At 38.9% G+C, this 20,080-nt stretch overlaps 1 protein-coding gene across 2 annotated transcripts in view; it reads left to right on the top strand.

Annotated features, from left to right (window-relative positions):
• LOC132256769 (uncharacterized) overlaps positions 1-20,080 on the top strand; it is a 42,934-nt gene that overhangs the window by 6,285 nt on the left and 16,569 nt on the right. The window contains exons 2-3 of one of the 2 annotated variants that reach the window (XM_059753319.1): positions 9,032-9,097; positions 18,288-18,564. In XM_059753319.1, coding sequence (XP_059609302.1) covers positions 18,520-18,564 — 45 coding nt within the window. In that variant the 5' untranslated portion in view covers positions 9,032-9,097; positions 18,288-18,519. The remainder of the gene's footprint in view (positions 1-9,031; positions 9,098-18,287; positions 18,565-20,080) is intronic. The other variant, XM_059753326.1, reaches the window with a different exon arrangement.

Raw genomic sequence — 20,080 nt, 5'->3', positions numbered from 1 at the left:
AGGCAATAAAAAAGACATGGACAATATAAAAGTCTAGTGGATCTCGCGAAGTGAGCCTGCAATGCAATTATCCATTAATCAGTTCAAGATTGGTGCATGGTCGCTATGGGAAAATCTCAAACAGCCGGACGAAGGTTATTTCATTGGACTGAGCATGGAAATTGCTCTCAATCTCACTCTCACTCGGGCAAATTTTTCATTTGCATCTCTGGCCTTTTTGCACCATCACCAGTGAGCCTAAGAAGTGAAAGGAGTAGTCGAGATGTTTTGCTACAAAAATCTCCTCAGTCGCATTTCTTTCTTCTGCACGTTGTGCCAATCATCAATGAAAGCACCACTATTGAAGCGTGAAATTCGGCGCTTTTCCTCAAAAGAGTCTCCGCTGTAGTACAATGGTAACTTTACACTGGTTTTTGTCCCCCAGCAGCGACACACAAAAGACACAGAGTGAATTAATAAGAGGAAGTTTCAGATTGAGTATAATTAATTGAGATAATTTCATTGAACTAACAATATGTCTGCATGACAGTAACTCTGAGGGGAGTTCATTAAGAGAAATTGGTCTAGTACCTGTAAATTAATATTCTGAACAAGCCCATTTGTATAAAAGAAAAGCTATTTTGTATCTTTTTGTAGCGTTTTGGAGAAATTTCATGGTCTGCACTTTATCAAGCATGTTATTTATGATTACTTGTGTGAATAGCATTACAAGATGATATCTAAAAAAAACACAGCCCTAAAAACTTTGTTTAACTTTGGATACAGTGATTTTTAAATCTCCACTCACTCTAGTGCTTCGCCCATAAGTATCCACTTCACTTGTTATTTCGAAATTTCCTAGTCCTAAATTAAAGGGAAAATTGTAATCCGAGCTTATTTTTAGTGTTTGAACTTGTGTGGACATTGGATACAAAACGATAGGGAGGGAAGATGGAAATGAACGCTTATTGGAAAGCTATAAAGTAGTGAATTTAATTTATAATCCAGACTGTGCCTTTGGATAAATAATGACGCAGTCGAAAGTTATTAATCTTGCTTTTTTCCATGCACACCTCTACGACAAATATGCTAAATAGCAGCGATATTGAGTGGTACAGAATCAAGTTTGAATGTGCTCCCATAAATCTGACTTTGTGAATGTGTCGTATTGGGATGAATTCATTTGGATTTTGGGGGTTTGGGTGGCGCGTGAAATGCGATTTTGCGAGTTTGCCTTTTATCGAGAACAATTTCACCGCAGTTGCAAACAATATCACACAAAATATATTAAATTTGCAGATGAATTTGCACTACTATAAATGCTATTTGCTCAGCTCAACCAATGCAATGTTTTACTCTCGTGCACAGACTCTGTGGCTTCTCCTGTCCAGAACACACCTGTTTGTCCGTCTGACCAAATTCGTCGCACCTCACTGGGCAGAGCTGTAACATACAGTAATCCCCCTGGGCGTGGGTGGTTGTGGGACTCATGGGGAGTAAATCAATCTCACTCCACTCGCTCTGTGTCACAAAAATACTCTTATACATATTTTTCACCTATAACCGACTATTAGTTACACCCTCTGTGACACTTTCCCACCAATAATCCTCAACGGTATTATTTTTTCACGGAGGGGTTTATGGTGGTGAAAATGCAATTTTTCATCTTTCACACACACACACACCTCCTGTGGTGCCATCGGGTGCCATTTTCCTGCACTGAAAGGAAGTTTTAGCATTCAGAAATTATGAGCTTTATGAAGGTCTTCTAAAAAAATTCATTCCTTTTATGAATACGAAGAAAAGGACGAAAAGCATGACCAAGAAGAAGATTAATTTTAATCATAGTCTGTGTATTTCTCTCAGTGCAAACACTGAATATGTATGGTTGAAAAACGGATTGCGCTCTTTCATGCAAACGAATGCTTCTGAACCCAAATTGTTGTTTGACTGGGAAAAGAGACAAAGTGTATATATGTGCAAAACACATCGAAGATACAATTGAGAGATTAAGTGATTTGGTCTGTCGTTTTCATTGCTTTTCCTTTGACACTGTTATTCGATCTTTTTCCCCCAAACTCATCACACTGGATCAAATTCATTTCTCTTTCATGTCACCTCGGGAAAAAAGTGCGAGTCAGCAGCCAAAAAGAGCCAAAAGAAACAACAATTCAAGAGAGTGCGAGAAAGTCGTTTGTATTTATTTTCATCATGGCATTTTTCACCGCGCATTGGGCAATTGAGTTGCCGAAAAAAGACTTATGCCAGTGTAGAAACAACCTCCGTGGGTGGTTAATCCGCCCAAAGAATGTTTTGGCGTAGTTGAGTGAAAAACAAGCAAGATTCCAACATATTTCTTCATCTGATTGTAAATTAACTACTTCATGTCGATAAAATTTCTGATAGAGATTTTACATGTGAGAGTTTTCTGACTATCATTCATTTCAATCTTGAGTTTCTTCCATCATGACTGGGGAAGCTTTTGATGAGTGAATTGGTCAGTTTTTTCGCTTCACCTTCTCCAGTGTCAAGAGTATAAAATTTATGCTAATTTCACATCATTGACAATTTGCACCGTGGCTCTTTTATAGGCTCTTTTCCTCACAACTACTCCACTTAATGCTCTACTATCAATTTGAAACTGCTGAGTGTGTGCCTCGTATTAATTTCACTCCAACTCACATTTCACACGCAGAAAATGGAGAAAAAGTATCGCGTTTGCTCTCAATCATTCTCATGCTTCTGTTTTTGTTCAGCACCCGTAATTACTTTATGTTGTCAAAGTGGGGAAAAGTGTCTCTATCTTAATATGCAAGATGCAAAGAATGGGTATGAAACACCTGAGAGCAGAGAAGGTGTAATAAAGGGAAAACAAATCTCAAATACTCATATCGTTCTCATCCTACATACATGTGTCAGATGTCTCTGAATCACTATCATCATCATCAAGAAACCAGTGCCCAAGTGAGGCATATTTGCGCTGAGGGACATGAAGAAAATCAACAGAAACATTAGCAATAAATAAATGTAATTATTGGTGTGTGGCATTCGTTTCCTGAGGCCCTAACTCGCTTGTCTGCTCGGATGACGTGTGATTTCTTCCTCTGCTGAAATGATTCCTCTCCTCTCAGCCAGTTCAAGTCGAAGGAAGTGGTTAAGGGAGGGAATTCACCATGAAATTCTACAAAAGAACTTGCAAATGTATCTCTACTGCACGAATTAGCTCAAGCTGAAAGACGTTCTGTTCGTAAACAAGTGAAGATAATTAGAAGACAAATATGTACACCGCACTTCTCTTCATGCAACCGACAGAAGATGTTTCTTCAACGTAATAAGAGGGGAAATTCACTGTTTGTAGTGAAAACATTATGCAAGTATTGGGAAAAAATGTTGTTTCTTCTCAAGGGAACAGCTAAAGATTATTATAGCTCATTAGAAATGATAAATACATTCAAGTGGCGCGGTTTCCTTATTGGTGAAACTTCATATGAACTGAATCCTTCCGGAGGTACACCTCATACTTTGATCTATTCCAGCCTTGAAAGTGCAGAAATCTCTGAACTGAAACGCGAATTGTCTGGAAGACTGTATTGAATTTCATCTTCCTGGGATATCATTTATCATTTGGCAACTTTCCTTCGCTGGATTCGACCATTCTTCGGATGAATCGCACTCGAGATCTCTAAACTCGCGCCGTTCGAATTCGCCCCCGAGGATGGAAGGTGGGCGCGTATTAATATAAAACTTGCAATTTGCAATAAATACAAGGTGATAGCGAAGGCATGTGGCGATCTTCAATGGTGAGATGAATTTCACTTTCGCGGTGCGTGCAGAAAACATGCACTGCCCAACGCAGTTCCTCAATTACCGCGAGGCTCGCTGGTAATTTCCCCAGAGCGCAGAGTGTTCAGAAATTCCGCCAACGAGCTCGATCACGATCGGGCAATTGGTGGCCAACAAAACGCACAATTTGGCTCAACATTGTTGCCGCTTAGCCACTCCTGCAATTTCCACATGCCCAGATACTCCCATGACTCTCAATCACTGCCTCTTTTTCGTCCAGCGCTGCAGCTAAACAAGACCACAAGATAGATATTGGGTATTAGACATCCCAATCATTTAGCTATTCTTTCTCACCCAAATTAATCAATAATGACTCCAGCAATTTTCGCTGAGCACGAAATAAGGTCAAACTCAATGCGTGATTAGTTTTGCTCCACATTTTTTGCGCGCCCCACCTGACGAAATATTAAAATATCTAGCATGCAAAACACTTTGACGATTCCATTTCACCGCTAAAGTGAGAGAGCTAAGAGGTTTGCAATTAGATTTTTTCCACCACATTCAATCCCTGCGCAATCATAATGTTTATTCCGCCGCCGTGAAAGACCCATGGAGGGACTTATCAGATGATGCAGATCACAATCTATTGTGAAAAGCATACTTCTCTGCTTGCCCTGGAGAAGTGTAATTGACTCTATAAGAGCTCCGTATTTGCAGTCTTGAATTTGTGGTTTCCAGAGGTGAAAGTACACCGAGGCAGTTGAATATGATCACTCAACTCGCTGAAATGTTTCAAAAAGAAGAATTATAATGAGATCGACTGGTTACTAAAGCAAAAAATTATAATTTAGTTGTAGAGAAAACAAAATATATAAATTCGTGACAAGCAAATAGATGTGAATTACAAAAATTAGAAGATATTCTTTAATTTACAAATAAATTCGTCTTACTAAAATTCCAGCAGTCTGCTAAGGTAAACACCGTGCATCAACTGGAGGCGCTCAGTGTATTTTGAATAAGAGTGAGATTTTCCTCTTGAGATTGGTAAATTGGTGAATTCATCCATTGTGATTTGTGGCTCTTCTTGCCCTTCTCCTGGCATTCAATTGAAAAAACGTGAATTCATCCAACGATATCTACTCGTGAAAAATTGGACTCTCGAGGAATTGCCAATCGACGGTGAAATTGAGGATATCATAAACTCCAAAAAACGATGTCCCTCTGCGATAAGAAAGTGAAACCCATAAATTCTCGAAAATCAACATTAGAAACTCTTCTTTTTTGCCATCGCAGTTCCCACTGGGAGTTGCAGTGAAGAAATTCATATGGAATTTCCGTCAATCCGCGGGAGTCCTTCGATGGCAGTGATACCACTCCTCAAATATTTCCATAATTAGCCAAAGTCGCCTTCAATCGCCATTACAATTTAATATCTCACATAACTTTGTCACTCCCTAGACAATTTCCCACCAATAACTCGCAGCTCGATCAATTAGAGATTGTGAGACAGAAAATCGGCATGATTCAATTAGAGCCAAACAGCGACCGACGAATAGCAAATTGATCATAAAACGTTGATCTCCTTGAAATATTCAAATGAATTCCAGTGTGACTTTTGAGGAAATTTCTCATTGTGTTCGCTTAGCGTTCTTGTCGACTTCGACGTTAATAAGTGGGCAAATATAATTTGTTACAATAAATTCCTGACAGTGGTTTTCTGTATATTTTTTCTCCGTCTCTCTCTCTCTCTCTCTCTCGGGCTGAGGAGTGTGGTAAAAGGCCACAGGAACTGGGCACCAGACTCAAATTCTCATCTAAAGGAAGATTAATCACAACACTCCTCCCATGCTGAAGTGGAGTAAATGAAAAATGGGCCTGAGGCGAAACAGAAAAGACAATTCTGATTGTCCATTCATTGAATGCAGCATCTCGCATTTGCATAAATATTTCGAGAGAATGACCTAACATTTGCCCGTGTTCATCACTATGAATAAAGATATTCATACGTGATATCAATGAATTGTATGTCTCCAACCGATTTCCTTGAAGTGCTAATCAAGTCATCAAGCTATTTGAGCAAATTAGGAAGATTTTTGAAGAAGTTATGAGCAATATAAAGTTATTCATGAAAATTGGTAAGAGGACTAACAATGAGAAATTAAAGTTACCTTCATTTCCTGTCATAATTTCACATTGACATGCACTTAGTTCGCGATAGTATGAGTTGGGCGGAGCGCCAGTGCAATGTTTTACGTGATAAATGTTGAACAAGCGCGAGTTGAGGGCTCAAATGGCCAGAGTTATTTGTCTGAGGTCAAGTGCAAACAGAGTGACTAGAAATGGGAAGATGAAATGCTCTGACCGAATGGGGTGATGATGGTGCGAAGCAAGAGAGTCTCTTGGTGAAAACAGTTTAACATTTTTTCCACACTCTGTGTAAATTATTTTCAGTAGCAGTCATACATCTTTTGCATATTTGTACATTGTTTGGCAATACTTCTTGCGCATTCTTTGCCGTCTTCAGTATATGTGGGCAAATGCAGAGAAATCCCTTCACTGCACAGCCTCAGAAGTCACGTTGTGTGGAAGAGAAAGTGCTCTCGAAATACATATGCTCTAAGCTTCTCTGGCAACATAGCTAATGCGGCTAAAGCACTCTGGCAAAGTTTCTGTGAGATGCCTTGTTTCGGCGGAATGGATAAACAGATCATCTGATGGAAAAGTTTCTTTTCGAATAAAATGCGATTTTATTATTCTTCGGATTTTGTGTGGTGACCCTTCTCACTCTTTCGCACAAAGCACCGAATCTAAATACACAATTTAACACCGTACCTGATGTAAAACTTTATCTCTAAATCACACCTGAGGTGCAAAACTGTGGCAAGGGAAAATGTGTTCGCCAGGCAAAAGTCGCTCGGAGATATCAAAATTCCTCAAACTTCTCATTATTTTCACATGAAACCACGAGCACATGGTTCTTTTTTTGCTCTCAGTGGCCAAGCCATTAAACCCCCGTGAGTGAAGGAGTTTAAGAGATAGTGATTAAATTGAAAATTGGGTTAATTTGTGTAATTTCCCATTTAGACTTCATTGTAAGATTTTATGCAATTAATTCCGAAAGTGAGAATGATTGAGGTGCTTTCCTTTCATCGACAGCCAAACCTCTCTCAACAATTCACAATTATTAACGATTTGTTGAGAAAACCACCTCGGAGGCGCTTTGTCTTGCAGATGGAGTGAATTATTTCACTACACTTTTCGGGCGGCGAACGTGACAATTTTGCTAATTGAAATTTCCTACATTCAACTCCGGCTCCAGACACTCTTATCTCGATATTTCTCGGACTGTATGAACGAACCATGAGGTAAACGGAGTCGAGCTAGGCGGGCACAGACTCTCTTCTTCGTATGGCTCGAGCCACATCAATGGCATTTAACGGGCATTTGGCGGAGGAAAAAATAAGAGACGGCAGAAGAAATTCAATAAATATGGGATTGTCTTGCAAGTTTGTTCCCGCCATACAAACTACTAACGGTTATTGGAGTGTTTCCCTCCATGAAAATTAGCTCCAATTGTTCCCCTTCATCCTATTCGGTATTCCACTGGTCATTTGCGAAGATGACGGGCTTCTTTCAGGCAGTTTCTTCCATTTAAACTATTTTTTATTAGAAAAAATATCTAGGACAAATATTCTCACGTATGACACTAATGTCACTTGGGTTTGTCCTCTAAAAATGCCTTTCTTTTGCCCCTCCAGACGTAAATCTCTAACTGAAGTCGCCCAGAATTATTGAGGACTCTTGTGAATAATGGAACACAGTAAATTGAAGAAAACTAGAGGCGATGGACTTTGCAAAGCTATAAGAATTTCATATATTTCTCCTCTTGTTTTGAAAGTATAAAGTCTATAAATTATAAATAATGATGTTTCTAACTAATTCTTACGGAATTTCGCTATTACACTTCAAGAATGGACGGAAGATTTGCCAGAAATCCGTTTTTACTATTGTTTACTTATAAAAGACTTTTAATAGCAACACAAGAAAAACAATAAAAAATAATGATTTTCAAATTAAATCTAGAAAATTAATCTTATTTGCAAACAAATACACGGTCTGTGCGTACTTTTATCTATTTCGCGATATCATATCATTAATTTACTATTAATGTATACTTCACTAAGAAATAGAACGAGAAAAAAACAGTAAAATTTTCTATAAATATATATGAAATATCATTGTGCCAACAGTATTCTGTCACAGTCTGTATTCATTGCATAAATTGATCTCTAATATCATTGCTGGAGATTGTCTGACCTCATCACGTCCACTTGTAGCTGACTACATATAAATGTTATATGCACAGTGTCTGTCGGATGATTCCCACTGTCAATTGCATAATTATTTGTTTTAATAAATAAAACTCCTCTCTTCTCGCTTGCCGTGCACATTTCTGCGGTTTAGTACTTTGAGGTCTAGTGAATCTCTCCCTCATTTCCTCACTCTCTTCCAAGTCTTCGCCGAGGTGTTTCTTCGTGTCAAATTAATTCACATTTCCACGCAACAGAAATTTTATTACACAACTCGCAAGAAGGCGGTTGAAGTCATCTTCAGCCCAAAATATTGTCCACCAGACCGTGCAATAGTCACCAGATCTTCACCAAATTTGCATTCATCTCAAAATATGATCTCTCGTCAAAATGAGATTCGCATTCAAATGCACAGCATGACTCTCTCCTTGGACAAAAACTCTCACCTCAGAGCCACGAAGAAGTTACTTGACAAAGTTTTACGACACGATTTTTTTTCGCTGTGAATGAACTTTACATGTGAGTTTGCTTGGGAAAAAAGACCCACCAAACAAAATGTCTTAATTGGCGTTGAGGATGGGTGGCAAAAAGACATTCCGAGCTCCTCACCTCTTTGCATTCCGCTGGTCAAGAGCCATTGAGATTGTCAATGGAGACACCATGTCGTGAAAAATGTGTGACACCAATCGAGCAATTGCTTGTGAGCACATATCTATTGGCATTCCCAATCCTCGGAGAGTCTCTCCAGAGAGGAGCAGAAAAAGAGCCAGCGAGTCAATCTCTGCTGCCAATCTCGTGCCTTTTTTCTCAATAGGAAATAAATTTGCTTTCCGCTAACTGGTTTTCATATCGAATCGGAGAAAAAGTCCATGGGAGGGGAATAGAGAGAACTTACCATGTTTGCTGGAGCAAAAGACCAAGTGTAAAACTCCACGTACAATGATGTTATTCTTTTACAGGTGCGCCCAGTCATTGCATCACCCGACAGACGGCATTCTTGTGCTCCCCGCACACTCTCACACATTGTAAGTGATCTTTTGCCTCCTTCAACACTCTTTGGCTTTTTACCGAAACCACCAAATGCCTCAAATTTTCAAGCGGTTCAATCAAAGCCAGTGTTTTTTTTCCTAATTTCACACAAACTAGGTATTCAAATTATCAATTATTTTAAATAAGGAGGAAGTCGTGCTAGTTAAGAGTAATTTCGCACAGCCAACGTAATGTCCTGCCAGGGATTTTAACACTTTTCTTATGCATAACTTATTCACTTTCCTTCATTTGCGAGTCTGTGCAACGAGAATTAAGTTAACTCAATAACTCAAGTGCATCTCTCGAAGATAATTTAATCAGAAATTCTTCTTCGGTGTAATTAAAGACCCCAGAGATTAATTAAGAAAAAATCACGATAGAGTTTTCGCACTCGTTCAATTATTAAATTTCATATATAAGCTTAATATGTATAAGTATCGCTTCAGTGGAATCTCTGTAGCATGCATGGCTTGGCAAATGACCAGCAATTAATAGTAGAAATAACCTTTGGAGTGTCATCGTGATATTGAATTTCAATTGAAAACTGATAATTTGAATTGATGGGATAAATTGTATGCTTTTTGTTGGCCATCGTTTATCGCATAATAGAGTAAAATTGTGTTTTTCCTCATGCAATTTTGCAAGTTAATTGAAACCCAATGAGTATCATATCAGCATTTTTATTGCCAACATAAAATGCTGAATTATTTGAACGTGAAAAGTGCATGCATAACACATCTCCTTTCCCGCTCTCACTGTGAATGTACATATATACGGAAATATTTTGCTCATTTTGCGTTATACAATTTTTGGGTGGGTGAAATGTAAATTTATGGGATGCTTTAGTGCTGCAATTTGGAGTTTATTCCAGTTGTATGGGTTCACACCCCCGACAACCCCGTCATCTCGTCGGAAATGGCTCACCATCGGCGAGGATTCACTCAATTGCGATGGCGAAGAGTTTGTAATTGGATATAATAATAGAGTAGGATTTTCGCCATAGATTACAGAGTCTCTCTCTCTGGTGAAATTTAATAAGAACAAATTAAGAGCGCGACAAGGATCTCCGGCTGTTGCTAATTGGAGAAATTCTGCGAGAACTCTTGGGCACCAAAGACACAATGAATTTCACCCAATTAGACATGCAAACACGAGAAAGGGTGAGGTCCTCTACAACAACCCCTCCGCCTCCCTTAATGTGCCACCAGATTGACGGAAATATTCCAGTGGATCCCTCAGGACACATTGAGCAATTGTGAGAGGCATAAAAATTAGATAAAAACATGAGAAAATTTATGGAATTCGTTACAATTCTGCCATAACTACCATTCCATATTAAATTATTAACATCAATGGTTCAGTAACCCCTTGTTTATGTTTGCTAATGATTTTTCTAAAACACATGGTTTTAAAGCATATTGGAAATTCGGTTTTCGACCTCTTTGCTTATATTTGCGGAGCTAAATTATGTCAACATTGACCACCAAATGAGATGAATTCATTATCGTAACTTGAGAAAAGACTCAGCATAGTTTCGATTATATTAGTTTTTTGGTCGAATAAATTTAAATCGTGTAATATGAGAATTTGTGCATTCCGCGTTTGAAGTGTTGTCACACAGAAGCATAATTCCTGTCCACAATACGTCAAAGATATCGTATATTGATTTTATTGTACATCGACTGGATCTAGTGATATCGAATTTGCATTTATATTTTCTCTCCCTCAATTGCTCACTACTCACATTTTTGCATATCATTTGGGACGAGTGCCTCAAGCAGTGAAAAAGACAAATATTTTGCCTCGCTCGTTGAATAACATTGTCATCTTCGATTTTGCGCCACATTCCCGTAAAGAGTATAAAGATGAACACCTCAAGATACAATAGGAATGGCAAATAGCGCCGCATGGACATATTTTTAACATTTTCACATACGTGAGCGGTAGATGGAATTTTGTGTAATTTCTCGGGTGGATTTTTTTTTGTGGCGGCTGCTCCTTGGCCTGTGGGACAAAAGTGGAATTCCAATTGATGGCTCATTTGTATGCATGAGTGCAAGTGGACGATAATTGTAATCAGCGGAATGGGATTTTAATGGATTTTCTATGCCAAAACACTGAATGTGCCCTGATGGCGAAGTGTTTACAAATGCCAGAAGAATGTCCATCGAGGGCATTAACTTTCCCATTCTTTGTGGAGACGATCGCGTGAGACGGAGACAATTTTTCAGATGACACTATTCAGTGGGGATTTCTTTTGTGCCGGGGGAAAATATGAAACTTTCACTGCCTCAGACAACATGGGCAAGTGTTTTCTCTCCTCTCACCCTCTGAGCGAGGGCCAATCTATGGAATCTTTGTCACCAAAACTTCCAGACGAATCGACAAGACAACAAACAACTTGGCACTGTGCCGAATAAATGTCCTACTGGGGAGATGCGAAGAGAAACTATGAGGCTCATAATTATAAACATATCAGTATACAGCTCTAAACTTCTTCGTCAGTCTTCAGATAAGCCATCATGAGTCATCTTCGCGAAACCTCACTTCCGCCCAATGAATACCCCCTGTGCGAAGGCAAAGAAGTAACTTTTCCAAAGGAATTAGAGAGACAAACTCTGCGTGTAGGTTTCAATGAAGAATATACAGAATCACGATTATCGCATTATAATCTCTCAAGACATCAGTGCTGGCAAAATGATAATCAATCTGGGATGTCGATTGGCAAATTGGCAACTTTCGCGATAAATTCACGAGGAGTCGTGAGAATGTCCCGAGTGAGAGGATACACAACCATGCCAGTGCGTGGTTGGAAAAAAGCAAGTTTCCACTTTGGACTCGACTTTGGATGGTGAGAAAAAATGCTAAACACGCAAGTTAGTGCAAGATGGTCAATTGGGAGACAAGCAGCATTGCAAAATAGACTTGGTGTGGTTTCAATGCGCCGCAAATGTGGGACATCCAATCAATACCACAAAATATTGGCATCCGATCAATATTCTGCAGTAAGTCAATATATTATGCCCACCTCGAAGACCCAGAATCTCGTGCCTCTCATGAGGTCATTTGTCTTCCCTCCTCCTCGGGCCGCAGCAATTCTGTAGATAAATTATGGTTCAGCTGCCTGAAGGATGTCCTTGTACTTTTAATAAGAAAATCACGCTCGTGGTAGTTGACTTACGAGAGTGAATTTATTTCATATTCAAATAACACCTGCAAACGAATTAACACTTCGCTGTGTCACAAGGAATTTGTACTTCAACTTATTCGAAATTAGTAAGCAGTTATGTTGACTTTAAACTTAAATATTGTACATACAAATCATTCACACACAAAACAATTTCTAAATAAATATTAGGATTGAGGTATTTGAAGAAATTAAAGTACTTCAATTTGGCTTCCAATACCACAAGAGCCAATCAAGGATTAAGTAGTTTTCTTATCCAAAATGTGAAACCCCTCCAACATTCAGGGCCTAACAATTTTCTGCTAATAGCGTTTAAACAGTTGAATGGCTGAGTGAGGCAGTAAAAGTGAAAAGTGCGAGCATAAACAATGAGAATCACTCAAAGGCGCCCATTAAGAATTTCAATAAGTCCCATCGAAAAGTCAAGGTCAGTGTCTTCATGAAAGGTTTGCTGATTGAAATCTGACACCATCTTTCATCTGCTGTGAATTGACCCTGTTTGCAACTCTGATGCTCAAGAACGTAGTTGCAAGTGAGGTGGAAAGAAAAATGATTATGCATAATTTTAGCAGCTGTAAAGGCTTCAATAAGCGAGCATGATAGAGAATGAACGTCGAAGTCAATAAAAGGGGAGAGTGATTGTAATAAAATATTCATTTATATGGATGCATTTAAAGCAATATAATCGCAATAAACATAATAACACACATTTATGCCCATTAATCTTGGGACACGATTTAAATACTGTTTTACCGAATAAGCTCAATGATACTAATTTTATTAGATAATTGTCCCTGAAGTCAATATTTCAGTAAAATATTTCAGTAAGTGTTAATGCAATATTGCATCATATGTATTTTTGCCATGACGTTTACATGCAAATCTCTCCAGCAGCCGGGAAGAGAAACTCTAATGTTCCAAATGAGTAGTGCTGAGAAGGAAATATACTTTGCTATGGTAATTTTCGATGGAAAAGCCGGTAAAAAATTAATTGCTCACCATCATTATGAGTGTCGTCAATTTTAACGAGATACAGTCTCGGTACGATAGATTATCGGGTCTGAATCTCTGCCGCGGGCATTTGAACAATTAGGAGCACAAATTATGTCTCACCTGTAACTTTTGCTGTGCTCAAAGTTCCGGATTATCAACTTTTTGTGAGTGATTTTGCCATTGAATTGACCAAGATATTGTTCACACGGTTCTGTTATTGAATCTCCAAGAGACTCCTTTAATGATCTTCGTGACTGTAAATGGCAAGAAAATTGTCTCTAATTGCCTGAGGTGGAGGCGTAAGTCCATCAGGTGTGTCAAATATTTAAGTGGTGTTTTCCACATGAACACGTATTTTTTCTGTATGCGCAATTTGGGCGAGGGATTAATTTCCAGCAATCCTACCATCATTTTCAGTCACTCTCTCGCAAACACTCACACGACGCTCTCCTACCCCTTATTTTCCCGCAAACACTCCCATATGCAGCCGGTGCGATGTAGTTATTCTGCACAGAGATCACTGTATAAATATTTACCTTTTCTGTGGCCGTACGGAGTAGTTCTAATGTGGACGGACAACTTGGCGCTCTCGAGTGTGTTTGGAGTGTTTGGCGCTGCTGTTATGCTGAATTCGAGATACGGTTATAGGTCGCCAAGTATCATAAATTACAGTGCAATAGGAGCGGTTAATTGCAACTAAATGCCACAGAACGCATACATTAAATTCAATGCTCTTGCTCCAGAATGCCGGAGAATGATGTCTGGACAGCCAAGGAGGGAGAGCTTTATATCAAGGCCCCTTAAGTGGCTGAGTTCAAGAAGACTCCTTCCACCCATTATTCAGTCATTTGTGTTTCTCTTCTGGAATCACACACATTCCACTGACCATCATTTCTCTTCCAAGTCCACGATAATTTCATCTCCTTCTGCTCAAGACAATTCTGTTTACTTAAGCCAGTAATCCAAAGTATTCGTGTATTGGTTGAATATTGTTATGCATTATACAATATACAAATATCGCGATTTTGAAGAAATTATATTGATTTTATTCTCTATATATTAATATCTGATTGTGAAAGGAAGAGCATCAATAATTAAGTCCATACACTCATCTTACATTTATACCTTTAAAAACAGGTCCAAATACCTTTCCAATGAGATTGCTTCCTAGTTGATCTTAGGTCGTTGATTTCTACCGACCAATAAAATATATCATAAAATCAAGAGTTTGTTCAACCGATAAGAGATCTTTACTTTTGAGATTGAATCTTGTTTTTCGAGTCATCCACTGAACCTGCTCATTGAAGACCACTTTCCATCCTCCGGAATTGATCTCGGAAACAGTCTTTTCAATTTTCTCGCCTTTCGACTGCCTCTGCCCACAGATGGTCGGCATCTGTGTGCAGCTGAGATGTGGTGGTCACTTCTCGTGTGTGCAAAATCTCCACTAAATCGGCCTCACTCTCACTCATCTGTGTAAATCGCATAGTTCAACATGAGATTGCACCATAATCATAAATTCTTCTTGCACATACAATTCCCTCTCCTGTTTGTGGTCATGTCGTAAGCCACCATAGCTCAGTAGCTGCAAATTCCTGGGGCACCAAATGGACCACATTTCAATGAAACGTTGCCGCTTGTATTGGATTATGTACATTGCGAAATCACTCTCCCAACTACCATCAAATATTTAATTGCAAATTGTCGCCCGGCCGAAAGTATGTCCACTGTCCTCTGCGTTTAGTCGTCTAATCGCCACACAATCAAATCCGAAATGCCTTTAAACTCAATTAAAGTGTTTAATGTATCGTATTTGTGGGGAGAGCATTTAACTGGCGATTAATTGGTGGCAATTTTTCTCGCGCTTAGCCACGAAAAATGCTTTATTACTGGACATGATATGTACAATTAGTCGGTTTCTTTGACACACTTTTCCGGGTGCTTGGAAGCAGTGGAGAAGATCTGACAATTGGGCACTTTCGCGGATGACTACACAAATTACCATGTTTATGGTTGGACCATTGAGCAGTAATTATAAAATTGAATTTTCCAGAGTGTGCCTTTGAGCAGCAATGAAAATATATTCGATTGTGTTGTAAAGTGACTTTTCTCTCACTGAGATTTTCATACAACAGGTGCAAATTGGATATATCATTTCTTTCATAACACCTTTGCTTCTACTCAATCGATCACAGCGCGCAGTATTTGTTGGTGAATAAAACAGATTAATCACAATGAATATTAATTCGTGTGAGTGAAAAGTGTATAGCACGAAGCAACATTTTAATTGTCACTCTGGATTATTGTGGTGTCCAATAAAATGCTCCAGTGGATCGTTGAAAGACTCCGACACAAATTCCAGCCAACAATGTGGAGAGATCACTTGGAACTAATTGATTGATCATTCACCACATTCTTCGTGCAACAAGTGAGGTTTCTCTATACACTTTTTCCTCTCAAAGGACTCCACAATACAACAACATGCAATTAATTTTCCTGATCGCCACAGACATTGTATTCATGCGACTGTGAAATTTCTTGCAAAACCGCTTGCAATTCATTCCAGAACGACTGAAAGGAGACTTGTGGAAAGTTCTCTGTCATTTGATAGATTATCCAGTTGACTAATGAATGAATAGGATTAGATAACAATTTCTTACAATGAGAACATTGAACTCATACTAAATGAATTAGCGTCTCAAATTCAAGTTGTGAAAATCTACTACATAGACAGAAGCAGCTTCACAATATGATGTGTTTTCTCTTTTAAATAAAAATTCATCATAAAACAAACAGCCTAATTGAATTTCAATCAGCTGCAATAGACAATGCGTTCCACTTCTTGATGCATTCAATAAGACCATCTATAGCCGAGAAGCAGTCTGAAGATGAAGCATAAAAGTTCGTCATGTTTTGCAAAGGAAGACTTGCACATTGAGATGAAATTTCAGGCCATGAAATTGAATTTAGCACACGAGACCCGCCATCATAGAGACACTTTCCACCTTTGAGAAGGAGCGAAAGAAGAGGAGTCGAAGATAGAATCGGAATATAAATGATTTTCCGTCAGCAAAAAATATAATCTCCCCATTTACGGGATTTACCTCGTCGTGAAGGTAAACTATATTAAATGTGGGCGGCCTTTCGTCCTCCCACTGCCAATTTTCCCATCCGTCTCAACAGCTTACTCCTTGGGGAGCTCCTCAAAATTTCCGGGATGGCGAGAAGGCACCCTCGTAGCAAAAAGCGGCGGAAAGACAAACAGTCTGCAGTTAAAATCTTCACTCCGGCTGTTTGCCTGACAAAATGGAGCTTATTAGTGAATTGGGTGGATGATAATATCAGGAGGCAGATTAAGCGAGGCGAAGAGTAATTTGCACTACTTGGCATTAATTATACCGCAAACTACAGCCACTTGTCTGTACGATGAGCTACTACAACTATCTCTCACCCAAAAAGCTCAACTCTATCTATCAGCGAAACTTTCCCATTGTTCCCGGCGAAATACACTGGAGAGCAGGAACTTTTAACGACTTTCCTCCACTCCAATTAATTGAAAATCACTTTGACTTTACAGCTATATTGAATGTTATTATATATCGCTCAAAATTATGGACACGAGACGGATGAAAATTCATTTAACATTATTCAACATGTTCACTTTCATAACAACTTCACCGCTGTAATTAATTGAATGACCTTCTCAAGCAGCCAAAATCTCCTGATTACCATCAAATTCATTCTGCTTGAATGCTATAAATTCGGCTCTAGACAAAATACCACCAGCGGGAATGCTTTGTTAAACGGACCACAAAAAGACATCATAAGAACAATTTAAATGCTGGTTGTTTAAATTTTAATCACTCTCTGAAATTTAAATTGACGTTTGCAACAAGATTGATTCAGGTGTAATTTAAAAATGATATAAATTGAACTTTTCAAATAATACATATTTGCATTTTATTGACTATTTATCACACGTATCTTACAATATTGCAATATGCATAGTTTGTTCAACAAGATCAAGTGATGTAGTTAGTATAAAAAACCAAAATTAAATATGTTCGCTGAAGGTTTCTGGGAAGGTGTGTAAACAACAATCATGGGCTACGGAAATTATTTTTTATTTTTCTGAAATTATTACTTTATTTCTTCGGGCACTGAACATTTTTCTTAAATAAATTAGCGTTTCTGGTCAAATAAAATGATTTGTTTCAAGAACACTGAACAATTGAAGTAAAACGAAAGTCAAAAGGGTTTTATCAATATTGTCTTTAGTTGTTTCTCTTTTAATTAATTGGTTTTTGTGTGTATTAATAACGATAGTCAAATATTTGTGATTGAAATGGAGCTCATTAATTTGCAAATCGAGTGATTTAGTAGTTTAATGCGCAGGGTTGCGAATTATGTGTGAAGACCTGGGGCCACAAGGGATGATGTTGAAGAGTGCCAGAGGGACTGGGCAGAGCTTTAGTCATTAAATTAATGCTCCATTTTCATGGGAAAGTGGATGATGGTTGGCAGTTTTGGCACGTTCTCCCACCCGAAGTGGGTGGCACAGCAAACTAGAATCGCGGACAGTCAATTTGAGTCCAATAACACGGCCACGGAACTGTAAATAATGTCAAATTTATCGTCTTTGCCAGACTAGCCAAAACATTCTTCCTCTGACATTCCTCTCGTCATCATTTCAAATTCACTTGGCGTCCTTCCAGCCTCACACCCCACAAACTCTGAATGCTAATCCAACACTTTCATGCACCACCTCACGATTCAGGTATAGGCGCAAACCATCTCCGTTTCATCCCGTGACTTGACGCGAAAGACATTACTTAATAAGTTGATTATTTTGCCACATGAATAAATCTCATTACGCGTGAAGCGGCAAGAGACTTCATCTTGATGATGAGAGGAAAGATGGATGTTTTGTGTGGAAGTTTTAAAGTTGCGCAAAGTTTCTTTTATGCATCTCTAAACTCATGCATTCCTCTTTCATTGCCTTGCAGAACAATCAGGAGCAGCGTGAGAGGATTATAACCAGCGGGAGATTTCAGAAAGTGGCAGTGATTCACTGAAGTTTATACATCCGGGAAAACATTACAGAGCCACTCATTCGCACGATATTCATCCCGGAGAACTTGGCAGAGGGACAATGCGGCAGTGTCTGTAAGGGAGTACCCATCATTGTTAAGAGGACTTCAGGAAGTGGAATATAGTGTTTTAATTAAAAGCCACACGATGGAGACAGAAGAAGTGATAAAGCTCGTCGATGGCATTTACAAGGTATGTTCAATAATTGTTCCTACACTTGTCTGATGCTCTGTGTGTGCAGTATTCCAGTGAAGAGGGAATATTTATTGTAACTTCAAATGTTTCTCTGTGTTATTTGGAAAACAGAAAATTAAAGACCCTTTTACTCCGTGAGTGCTGAAAAGCTTGCCAATCCTTTAAAAACTGCATGAGATATACTATACCCTTCAGATTTCCGCAAAAATTCTCATTAAAATTTTAATATTTGTGCTTCCTCTTGAGATTACTTTTGCTCTGTTGAGCTGTGCATAAAAATCCATCAATTTCTGTCTTTGCTCAAAGTTCACAAAACACACCCATTGTAGGAAAAAAGCTCGCACAGTGCATGAGCTCATATTCCGCCGCAAATTCAGAATCACTTCTCAAAGACCCTCTGGCAGGTATGGCAGGGCGTGTGAGCAATTGTGGGTGGGTTGACTTCTGTAAATATGTGCACAATAAATATTCCTTGCAGTTGCACAAGCAGAGATGCTCTGCGGAAGTCTCTCCGCAGGAATGCCATTGGAGTGTGGACAAATATTTTTCGTGCAGAAAATTGAAATCCAACTCCGGGTATGAGGTCTTCCAAGAGTCTATTGGATGCGCTCCGGCTCGTCCTGGGGACAATATTGCCGGTGCCCGGGAATGGTGTTCAATGAGAAAGTGAGGAAAAGTGTATTTGTGAAAATGTAATTTCCACCTCGTTCCACCTGAAAGCATTCTCCGGGAGGATGATTGGGAAAGTGTATGATGGAATTTATACACGGTGTCACTTTCATCCTTCCGGCATTCTACCAATGCCATTGAGGCCCCAAAAGGACGCTCCATCGAGTCATAAAATTTAATTGGATGCTTGGTAGACAGATTAATAAATCAATGCAATTACCCTCATTACACCTCACACCCCTGATCCCAGTCATAAATTTCCACTTCAGCAGTGTCCATCGCACGGAATCATATGTCTTTCAATCGTGCCTTTTTGCTCTTATGGGGCGAGAAGAAAGAACCGCCGTGCATGGCCATGATTGCCGAGGATCGTGAGGAATGATGCCTTGCTGCCTCGTGTGGACACACGCATTAAATTCGCACGCAAATCAAGTAAATGTTTCTGCTGACTTCCCTTGGGTGTGCTTCTGGACACTGTCGGCCCCTTCGTGGGCAAACACGTCCGTTGAAATGAAAATTGATGGTTATTCTGACCTGGGGAAAAAACGGCGAAAAACCATTTGCCAGAAAGGTCACATCTTTCGCTCAGATCGTCAATATTGCGTGAAATTTAAATGGGCAAATTTTCACGAAAAGACCAACATTTCATATGTAAGATAATGAGACTATACGTAAGAGAAATCATTTGGAAATCTATCAACTAATATAGCCTTAATAATAGATTTTGTAATAGAATTCAAGAAATTTAATTCAATTATGAAAATAGCGAAAATTTTAATCTTCTCCTCTAATTTACTGAAATGCGCCAAACTGCTAAATATTCCCAAGAAGTGGTTATATAAAA

Source organism: Phlebotomus argentipes, unplaced genomic scaffold (genome assembly GCF_947086385.1).
Source record: "Phlebotomus argentipes unplaced genomic scaffold, Phlebotomus argentipes genome assembly contig_6, whole genome shotgun sequence".
NCBI lineage: Eukaryota > Metazoa > Arthropoda > Insecta > Diptera > Psychodidae > Phlebotomus > Phlebotomus argentipes.
Note: the sequence above shows the minus strand (reverse complement) of the source record. Positions and strands in the feature narration are given on the sequence as shown.